Source organism: Primulina huaijiensis, chromosome 17 (genome assembly GCF_012295235.1).
Source record: "Primulina huaijiensis isolate GDHJ02 chromosome 17, ASM1229523v2, whole genome shotgun sequence".
Classification (NCBI taxonomy): domain Eukaryota; kingdom Viridiplantae; phylum Streptophyta; class Magnoliopsida; order Lamiales; family Gesneriaceae; genus Primulina; species Primulina huaijiensis.
In genome coordinates, this window is record NC_133322.1 from 4,378,124 (window position 1) to 4,388,934 (window position 10,811).

At 37.3% G+C, this 10,811-nt stretch overlaps 2 protein-coding genes across 2 annotated transcripts; both read left to right on the plus strand.

Moving 5' to 3' along the window:
• Positions 1-451: 451 nt before the first annotated feature.
• LOC140962925 (uncharacterized) lies at positions 452-5,561 on the plus strand. Its single transcript, XM_073422026.1, has 9 exons — positions 452-469; positions 666-809; positions 1,504-1,666; positions 2,033-2,212; positions 3,038-3,118; positions 3,205-3,368; positions 3,945-4,081; positions 4,510-4,625; positions 5,177-5,561. The coding sequence occupies exons 2-9, from the start codon at positions 673-675 to the stop codon at positions 5,423-5,425; spliced, it is 1,227 nt and encodes a 408-aa protein (XP_073278127.1). The 5' UTR covers positions 452-469; positions 666-672; the 3' UTR covers positions 5,426-5,561.
• Positions 5,562-8,752: 3,191 nt separating this feature from the next.
• On the plus strand, positions 8,753-10,561 carry LOC140963222 (10 kDa chaperonin, mitochondrial-like). The gene is made up of 3 exons (XM_073422512.1): positions 8,753-8,913; positions 9,676-9,815; positions 10,350-10,561. Coding segments are annotated over exons 1-3 (246 nt in total). The 5' UTR covers positions 8,753-8,808; the 3' UTR covers positions 10,351-10,561.
• Positions 10,562-10,811: the final 250 nt, after the last annotated feature.

A 10,811-nucleotide genomic window follows, 5' to 3' on the forward strand; every position in this document is an offset into this window, starting at 1 on the left:
AAAAAAAATTATATGATGTACATAACCACCCATATCTCGGCCCCTCTTATTACAATTTTTTTTAAATTTATTTATTTATTTTATTATTTAATTAAATACCATTAATCGTATCTTTAAATAATAAAATATTTAAATGAGCGAAAGGATTTTCGGCTAATATCCTATCCCCTTAATTTTTTTTTAAAAAAAATCCTCTCATTTTTCTATTGCCCCAAATATATATTTCATTTTATATATTTACAATTATCTGTTTGTGATTTTACTAACATACTTCATCAAAACTAATTTTTTTTTTTAAAAAAAAATTACTATCAATTTTTGAATTAATTAAATATGAATAAAATAAATAAATTAGAATTAATTTATTTTTCCCATATTTTCTTAATTTAATAATAATAATAAGATTAGCTTCCCGAAAGATCTCCTGCGCATAGGAAGTTTGGTTTTCCTTTCTTCGAATTCAATCTAGGTTTTTAAGGAGAACAATCGGTTGTCCAGGTTGATCAATTTTTCTACTGCAAGTCCCTCTCTATGTAGATCTTGTTAACCATATTTGTTCAATTGTGCGAGACGATTACAATTTTTTTTGTTATTGTCGGAAAACATGAGTTTCCCAACTTTAGTAACATGAATTAATTCTACGATCCATTGCCTTTTTTTTGCAGTTTACCGATGTTATTACGTAAGTCTGGCGACAAAATATGTCGGTGGAGGAGGAAAAAATTTTCCTTTATTTCCTCGGGTGATGAAATGGGACAACAATTTTTCCATAATGGGGGAAACGACTGCGTTGTTTGGGGAAGTATGAAGTAAGTTTGAGCTGCCATGAATAAGGTTTTTTTTTATCTGGTTTGAACTTGTAACTCCAATTCTGGGGTCGCATGCATTACTTATAAGTTTGCCTGCCGACTATGATGAAGTGAAGTTTTGAATTGCATCAAATGCAATAATAGAAATTTGAAATTTTGAGAGGATGAATGAGCTAGCTCGTCTTTTGATAGGCGCTTGTTTTAAGTTGAGCCTTACGAGCTTACATTTTGTGCGCAAATATTGGCATTGTCAAGATCGGTAATTTTCTTTGGTTGAGAAGGGTCAGCTCATCCAAGCTGAGTGTTGAGTTCACACAAAAGAAATACATTCTAAAATTTGATGAAAACTGTTTATAGTTATGGAGCACAATGGTGAATGTAGTGCATCTCTGTTATAATCATCTGCAAATTGACACAGGGTTTCATACCGTTTCTTAGCTGCTTTGATGTTGCAGATGTATTCCTTTGTGATATATGTTCTGATTAGCCAATTAATATCGTCTTTTGTGGAATTTTTTTCCGTCATACCGACAACAAATTATCAATTGTTACAACTCACAACTTGGTCATGCTTTTATTTTACTGTTATCTTTTGATAACTATTTAATCTCGTCCTTTTTGCCACTTACATGTTGTGAGTCCACTGTCTAGTCCCCCTTCTCTAATAAAAACATTAGAAGTGTTTTATCTGTAGCGAGGATAAATTGAAGGGACCATATTTGTTTGAATTCGAAAATAAGAGATTGTCCTTCAACTCTTTCTTCAATCGATCAACTGAAGTAGTCAGATGTAGCGCCCCACACATGCGAAGTGTTCATTTCAGCTCCAATTGTCATTCCTCGGATGTAAAACACAAGGTACCATTCCTTTCATGAAAGCTTGTTTAAGCAGGAATTAGTGGAGAATATTATCTTACAATAACAAATGAATGATGTTTCACGTTCCTTCGATAAGTGAAGGCTTTGAACCTGGAAATTTAATTCTAGTACTTCTAGTTTCTTTCTCAGCTTTTTAGTCAGTGAAGCACAAAACGGAACAAGCACTCCTTTTTTCTCATTTGCTTCTCTTTTTGGAAAGATGCTTTACTTTTTCCTCACTTAACGAAGCCTTAAATTGTGAGAACCCCGCTAATTTTGTTTTTACTAACCGAGGTTGGAGGGTGTTTGTTCAGTTTTTAGTTTCTCTCCAATTTGCTAACACCCTTTGTTCTGAAATACTTGCAGCTGTTGAGTTCTATTCCTGAATTTGTGAAGATAGTGGAGGTTGGTCCTAGAGACGGACTTCAAAATGAGAAGGAAGTCGTACCAACTGCAATAAAGGTTGAATTGATAAAGATGTTAGTTTCTTCAGGATTGCCTGTTGTTGAGGCCACTAGTTTTGTCTCACCAAAGTGGGTACCTCAGGTGTGTTATCCCTATCCACCTCAGAGGATAACTAGCATGTCAACACTTTTATTTTGACTATAACTTGTTGGGAGGAGGGGGTTTGTTTTAACGTGGATTGAGCTCCTCTCCCTTGGTTGTTAAATGTTTGTGGTGTTGGTAGCTTGCATTCTCCTTGGAGATGTCCCTTTAATGTGGTTTTCTTAAAGTCGCTTTTGCCATAACCTTTTTGAGATTTACTTCACTCACTCACTTTGTTGTCAACCAATTTTTGTTTCTCTTAATTTCATTATTTTCTCTAGCGCTCAGTATTTGATATGGTTGGGAAGAAAACAAGGGGACCATCATCAGTTTCAGATGAACACTGATCGTGTGATAACAATTAACTTGATGTGGCTGCTTGTTTGTTTGTCTTCATGACCTTAATGCATGTCATTAAATAATTACAGCAGTGGCATAGTATGTCCTGCTGAAACATATAGTTTCTGGAATGTGAACTTTTTTAGAGACTTCAATCAATCTCTGATTTGTTTTACAGTTTTACTACTGTTTGATTGCAAAGAAAAAAAAATTCCGTTGTGATTTGCAACCTAAAGTTCATGAAGAAATTGCTCAAATCCTTTTCTTGTAGTTGCAACCCTGCGGGGGTTGTGCTGCTGATAAACGAATGAGCATAGAGTTTGTATTTCCTGTCGAGAAATTATATTAACAAGGCATGGCTTGATTGACTTCGTTTGATGCGGAATACATATGTATATGTGAGGCTATATTAGTTATTTAATCTCAAATCATGATTCTTGAAGCATTTTGTTTTTAACTAGTCAATGTGGTAAAATTAAATTTCAGCTAGCGGATGCCAAGGATGTATTGTCAGCCATACAGGGCATTGGGCATTGTAGATTTCCTGTTTTGACACCAAATCTCAAAGTATGTTGCCTTTTCTGTTAAGACATTAGCATGCAACATGCACTCTTGTGTGCCTTCTATTTGTAATCTTCCATCTATTTTCCCAGGGTTTTGAGGCTGCTATAGCAGCTGGAGCTAAAGAAGTGGCTGTCTTTGCTTCAGCTTCCGAGTCGTTTTCCAAGTCAAATATAAACTGCAGCATTGAAGATAGTCTTGCTCGGTATCGCGATGTTACCCTTGCTGCTAAGAACCACTCACTTCCGGTTCGCGGGTATGCTCCAGAATTTCTTATTCTCTCTGCTGTCCCATAACTTCTGGAATTACGTTTACTGTTTGTCAGAATTCTTGCTATAAAGTTTTTCAAAATTTTTTGTAATGGGGTGGTGTGACATGGGTACTGTGCTTGTGTTGATGTTTTCAGATGTTTGTACTTGGAAAAGGACAGTTTGTAGGGCATGTGCCTAATTTAGGAAGTTATTGATGTAATATAGTGGAATATTCATACATTGTCTCCTCTGTTGAAGATACTGTGTGTTATTTGAAAGCTATTAGTTGATTCTGGATATTTGAAACTCAGTAGTACGCGTACTAAAAATTTTGATTGATGAACTGTGTGTGGGCATTTGCAGCTGCTTACAGATGTATGTTTAACAAATCGTATGAAAATTTGTCGCTGTTAAGTTTTGATATTTGGGCAGTTTTGGGTATACTATATGGTCGAATTTGAACTTCTGCAGGCATTTTCAGCTCATTAATACGTTTTGTTGTAACTTGCCATTAATCTTTAAAATTCTTGGAACAAGCAGGTTTCATTCGCTATATTTAATGAATTGATCTTTTTTGTCAGATATATATCATGTGTTGTGGGTTGTCCAGTGGAAGGAGCAGTACCTCCATCAAAGGTAGCATATGTTGCACGAGAACTTGTTAATATGGGTTGTGCTGAAATTTCCCTTGGTGATACAATTGGTGTGGGTACTCCTGGTAATACTAAATTTGCTTTACTGGTACTTCTGTTACTACAGTATATACTTTTTCTTTTAAACAATCCACTTCTTCCTGGGCCATACATGGCGAAGAAAATATCACGACATTTAAAAAATTATCTTGTAATATACTTTTCTGGATTGTCTCGACTCTCCTAGTTTCATTATTGAAATTAAAACTCACTCACCCACATTTCATGCACCGTTATCCAGGATGAAACCAGGTTAATGTACTTTCACTGAAAGTGAAGTAGCAGTTCAATTAGCTTTCATCCTGTATTTTGTGTCAATACTCAAATCCCAAGATACGAGTATAGAATCCGGTTAAAAAATAGTTTTCATTTGGTATGCCCACAAAAGTATCTATCTTTTCTTAATGATTATGGTAGATATGCTTTTTAACACCTTTTCTTATCCTATCGTCAGGTACTGTAATTCCAATGCTTGAAGCTGTTCTTGAGGTTGTTCCTGTGGAGAAGCTTGCTGTGCACTTTCATGACACCTATGGGCAAGCTCTGTCAAACATTCTCCTGTCCCTCCAAGTAAGTTTTTCTGTTTCCCATTATTTATACACTTTCCTACCCACATGATGCAGACACAAATCTGGATACTTTGGGAATCAACTATGCTACCCTCGAGCAAATTGGCCATGACGGATCACATGCTTGTGTGTTCATACATGTTTGGGTAGAGGCTCGATTTGTAACCAACAAATAGTTTTACAAATTCATTGTACATCTGATTCAATTTTTCTTCGTAACCGGACATCTGTAAAATTAAAATTACAAGAACATTCTGTGAAATTTGACTTTATCATGCGAACCCAATGAGCTTTTAGTGATATCAATGGTATCCCTTCCGTTCGTTTTTTCTCGTTCTTACTCCCCTTGAACTATAAAATATCAACTAAACCTCATAGGTACCTTCATGATTATTCAAATCTCGATCACACTCTTGAGACAAATCAAAAGGTTGACAATGTTTTGAAGCCTGCAATTTTTCTTTCTCATTAAGAAGAATGCAATCCTGACAATGAGGTTTTTAGTTTTGTATGACATCAGCCGTTTCTTTAACATTGTGGCATTCCCAACAGCTGGGTATTAGTACTGTGGATTCCTCTGTATCGGGCCTCGGTGGTTGTCCGTATGCCAAAGGTGCTACTGGGAACGTAGCTACTGAGGATGTTGTTTATATGTTGAATGGGCTCGGAGTGACGACGAACGTGGATCTCAGGAAAGTTATATTGGCCGGAGATTTCATCAGTAAACATTTGGGTAGGTGTCCTGGTTCCAAGGCTGCGGTTGCATTGAGTAGAATCTTTGCTAATACCTCTAAGCTTTGACTTATTTTTTAGAACACATAATGTTTTATGTAGCATATGTTACATGAGATTGAAATTTAAACACTAATTTGGATACATTTGTATGGATTTTTACAGCATTCATCGTAGACATAGACACATCTTTACTACTTCTGAATGCACCATTCTCAACAATAATTGATATAATCTTCAATGAGCTCTCCTATTGTACATGCATTGCGTGTGACTAAACTGAAAAACATTAATATGTTTATAAATATCAAATTTTAGTATTATTATTAAATAATGCAAAAAAGATTATAATTAAAGTATATTCTTTTATACCATTTTTAAATGAAGTAATATTTTAGTTTAAGAATATAATTATTTTATCCTGAAAAAATGAATATAATTATGTTAAAAATATCAAATTTTAGTGTATTGAGTTTAAGCTTTAGTGAAGCTTTCGATTCGGTGAATTTTCTCGCTAGCATTATTCTGAGATCACAGACAAATAGGTGATGGAGTCGGCATTTTTCCAGACACCGATGTGCCTCTTATACAACCCAATACCCGTTTCACAGTGCACAACTGTGCAACAAAGAAAAGAACTCGTGAATAGACGTCGAAGGAGTGTTCAACGTAGTCACTCTGATGCTTAAGTCAACAGGTTGAAGATGAGCGAAAATGGCGATATATGTGCGAATATATGTGTGCCAATACTTAGGATTTAGAATCTGTAAATGACATTAATACATGTTATTTATATTAGAAAATGGGTAGGTATCTCGTTTCCCGCGCTACCTATTAAGTATGACAAGTCAGCTACCCATACCATAGCTTCTGATGACTTCTAGGACACTCCAAGCACAAGTGGTTCTGACAAATTAGACGGCTGTATCAATCACACTCGAGTGTGGTGCAATTCTCGAGGTGGCCTGGGTAGTAAGGTACCCGGCTGGTTGTGTGAGAACCCGGGCTGTTGGTTGATCACCTGGGAAGAGGCGCAGTGACCGGGTTCTTGAGGATAGTACCCGGCATATTGGCTTTGATTTGGGCTATCCAAGTAATAAATCGAGTTAATGATGACCCGGATCCTTATGGGGTATCACCACACATCCCTAAAATAGTCGGGCTAGAGTTTGACTCGATGTCCCGATCAATCATACTTGTACTTTTGTAAAAACATAATTCAGAATATCTAAGAGCATCGGGGGCTTCAAATATCCCAGAGATGGGATGAGGTGCCGGGGCCTCATGTCTCCCGGGCTTACTGAATAACTAAGGTACGGAGCCCTGAGACAGGGTACAGGTCCTTTGACTTAATGAATGGTCGAGGTGCGGAACCCCGAGTCAGGGTATGAATCCCTGGACTATACAAAATGATCGAGGTGCAGAGTCCCGAGTCAGGGTGTTGTGCCTTGGGCTTTTTGTTGATCGAGGTGTGGTTCCTCGAGCCAGGGTGTTTGTGCCCTGGGCTTTTTGTTGATCGAGGTGTGGTTCCCCGAGCCAGGGTGTTTGTGCCCTGGGCTTTTTCTTGATCGAGGTGTGGTTCTCCGAGCCAGGGTGTTTGTGTCCGGGGTTTTTTGTTGATCGAGGTGTGGTTCCCCGAGTCAGGGTGTTTGTGCCCCGGGCTTTTTGTTGATCGAGGTGTGGTTCCCCGAGCCAGGGTGTTTGTGCCCTGGGCTTTTTGTTGATCGATGTGTGGTTTCCCGTGCCAGGGTGTTTGTGCCCTGGGCTTTTTGTTGATCGAGGTGTGGTTCCCCAAGCCAGGGTGTTTGTGCCCTGGGCTTAAGATAAGGGTGTCGGGGCCTCATGCCTCCCGATCTTTAAATAAGAATGTCGGGGCCTCATGTCTCCCGGACTTTCAAGAAGATGCCAGGGTGGTCTGGCATGTCTGCTCGGGTTCTGGCATGTCTGCCCGGGCTCTGGCATGGTATGCCCGGGTTCTGGCATATCTGCCCAGGCTCTTAACTTTCTGTTTCTCCTGCTTTATTAGTTTTATTAAAAACCAAATCACTAACCTGGAAATACTGAATCAGAATTCATCTTCGGTAGAGTGAAACTTCTCTATTTGAGCTAAATTAGGTGTCTAATATAGCTGTATGCTACTGAGCGCATAGCAAATACTTTTCCACGCCAATCCGGAATAGCTGCTGAGCTTCGAGCCCATATGAAAATCCCTAGATAAAATCTGAGTGTCGAGCTAGTCAGACTTATTTTTGAATGGAAATCATATCTACATCTTGAGCTCAAGTTCCCACAGACGACGCCAATGATGTGATCTCGTTAAAATAGATGAGCCGAGTAAGGAGCTCCAACGGGTCAAATCAATAATTTATAATGTTTGGGGAATTTGAGTGAAAGAATGGCTGTAACAATCACCTGCAAACAAGAAAGAAACTCGTGAATGGGCGCCGGAGGAGTGTCCGACGTAGCCACTCCGATGCTTAAGTCAGCAGGTTGAAGATGAGCGAAAATGGCGATATATGTGCGAATATATGTGTGCCAATACTTAGGATTTAGAATCTGTAAATGACATTAATAACTGTTATTTATAGTAGAAAATGGATAGGTATCTCGTTTCCCGCGCCACCTATTAAGTATGGCAAGTCAGCTGCCCATACCATAGCTTCTGATGACTTCTAGGACACTCCAAGCACAAGTAGTTCTGACAGATTAGACGACCTGTATCAATCACACTCGAGTGTGGTGCAATTCTCGAGGTGGCCCGGGTAGTAAGGTACCCGGCTGGTTGTGTGAGAACCTGGGCCGTTGGTTGATCACCTGGGAAGAGGCGCAGTGACCGGGTTCTTGAGGATAGTACCCGACATATTGGTTTTGATTTGGGCTATCCAAGTAATAAACCGGGTTAATGATGACCCGGATCCTTATGGGGTATCAATATATATTATACAAGAAAAAATTATAAATTTTGAATCTAAAAAAATTATGGCAATAACAAGTTTAAAATAGAGTTGCTTTTATCGTGAATTAATTTAAGAGTTTTTGTGTCGTACAGTTAAATGCAAGGTAGCAATTTTACTTCGCCACAAAAAATTATTTTTTTTCTAATATATATATATATATATAAATGGAAGTTAAATAAATTATTATGATTATTATAAACTGTTATCTTTAGTTTCCTCCTATAATTTTAGTTTTATTAGAAATTGGAATGAATTTTTCCCAAGAGACGTAAATCGAATGGTCCGATGTAATTTAAAAAATTGGAAAACTAAAATTTCAATTATAAAAATAAGAATTGCCATAGAAGGTCAATTTGGTCAATTAACCAAATCCCTAAACACTCTTCTTAAAGGGTAAATTTGCAATCAGTACCTAAAATGATTAGGTTTGTGTTTNCCCCTTCTTAAAACCCTCCCTAAGCCCTAGCTCTGTATGCTTTTTGTTTATCAGGAAAAATGGCGAAGCGCTTGTTGCCGCTCCTGAACCGTGTTTTGGTCGAGAAGATCGTCCCTCAATCAAAAACCAGCTCCGGAATTCTCCTCCCCGAGAGAACCTCCAAGGTCTCACTGTTTTTTTTCTGAAAATGTTGAATAAGATTAAAATGATGGTTCTATTCAGCAAATTAAATGTGGATCAAATTTCTCTAGTTAGTACTCTGAGTTTTTGGATTGGAAAATGCCACTGGAAGCACGACTTCGGTTTGGTTTTTAGATTTATGACATGGGTACTGTTGAACATTTGTTTCATTCTTGCATTGTCTTGCTTTATACTGGACCGGGCTATTGTCGATTTTCCTTGAAGATTATGCTAATGATTTAGTTCGGAAGATTTGTTTGTCTTTCAGTTTTGTATATGATTTCACAGTAAATGGAATGGGTCTTGTGTGATTGACTTTGCTGAAGTTATTAAAAATTTGGAGTCTTTTTTTTTTTTTTTTTTCCATTTGACACGCACACATAGTAGGTGAGCTCTAAGCCATTAAAAACCAACTAGACTAGCGTCTAGCGTATTTGTTAACCACAATATATTTCGAGTCTAGTTTAATGTAGAGCAGGATGAATTTGGGTGAATAATTATTGTGGAAAAAAGAAAAACATCAGAAGGCATCCAGATAGAGAATCTAGAGCTTTCTCTTCGTAGTTTGGCTATTAAATGGCAGTAATCAATCGTGTTTTGAATCTCAAACATTATGGATTTTTTTGTTGCTAGCCATCTTAGATTCCAATTTATATTTGAGCTGAATTACATGAGAACTTGAGGCAAATTTGTTTCCATATTTCATCTTGAAGTATTGAAATTTAGTTGTGTGATAATTTTATCAGTTGAATTCTGGAAAAGTAGTTGCTGTTGGTCCTGGATACCGTAACAAGGAAGGAAAGCTCATTCCTGTTAATTTGAACGAAGGAGATACTGTTCTGCTTCCCGAGTATGGGGGCACAGAGATTAAGCTTGGTGAAAAATAGTAAGTCATGTGCTATGTATTGTTTCCTGTTTTGATAAATTATTCTCTCTTTTTTTTCTAGTTAACTTTTGTGACGTGAAAATGAATAGTTAATGTTTGTTTCTATCAATTTATAAGACTAATTGAATCATTTAGGTAACCATGAATTCTATCAACTCTCTTAACACTATTGTTCTGTTAAAAATTTGACACCAAGTTCAAAAGCAACACTGCAACGTTTGTGGATAAAAAAACATTGGACATCGCATATATTCTATGGTAGGATGTGATCTTATCAGCAGCCAATCTACGATGTTTGTTGTCCTCCAATTTGTTAATTTTCCCGTGTGCCAATCAAATTGAAATATCATCCTGTCACCCCTCTACATGGCATGTAAGTTTTTCAATTAATTATTATACGTGAACTGACATTCTTGGGCTATAAAAATTTCAGAGGAATTTATTTGGTTCTGTATTTGGCTTCTGTAAAGCTGTTAAATTTGCTTGATAAAATTTTACACTAATGTTCGTCGTGTATTCTTGATAATGCTTCAGGTACCATCTCTATCGTGACGATGATATTCTTGGAACGTTACATGACTAATCTTATCAGCATCCAGAGTTGTACCCTTTTTGAGCTATTGTGTGACTTTGTAACCTGACATTATTAGATTGAGAATATCAGCGGATTCTTATTGTTATGAAAAGTTCGATAATCAACTTACTCGAGCTTTATTGATTTCTTCTTGAAGTCAATGTTGTATTCTTATCTTCTTTATGCATATAATGACTTGCTCTATGTAGGCAGCTGCATTTTATAGGAAATCCGATCAAAGCTTCCGGTTCCGAGCCCGGAACCATAGCCACAATGGCACGCAAAGATCGGGCTTGCTCTATACTCACCATTCGTTACAAAATGATAAATTATTTTGTGATCATGAAAGTGATAAAAATTGGATGATAAATAACCCAATCCGATCCGGCATCACACGTATCGATCACAACCATCGAATCGAT

Coding starts and splice junctions, on each gene's coding strand:
- LOC140963222 (XM_073422512.1), top strand. CDS start 8,809: ATGGCGAAGCGCTTGTTGCCGCTCCTGAACCGTGTTTTGGTCGAGAAG. Junction 8,914..9,675: donor TCCCCGAGAGAACCTCCAAG/GTCTCACTGTTT, acceptor TAATTTTATCAG/TTGAATTCTGGAAAAGTAGT.
- LOC140962925 (XM_073422026.1), top strand. CDS start 673: ATGTTATTACGTAAGTCTGGCGACAAAATATGTCGGTGGAGGAGGAAA. Junction 3,369..3,944: donor CACTCACTTCCGGTTCGCGG/GTATGCTCCAGA, acceptor CTTTTTTGTCAG/ATATATATCATGTGTTGTGG. Junction 4,082..4,509: donor AATTGGTGTGGGTACTCCTG/GTAATACTAAAT, acceptor TCCTATCGTCAG/GTACTGTAATTCCAATGCTT.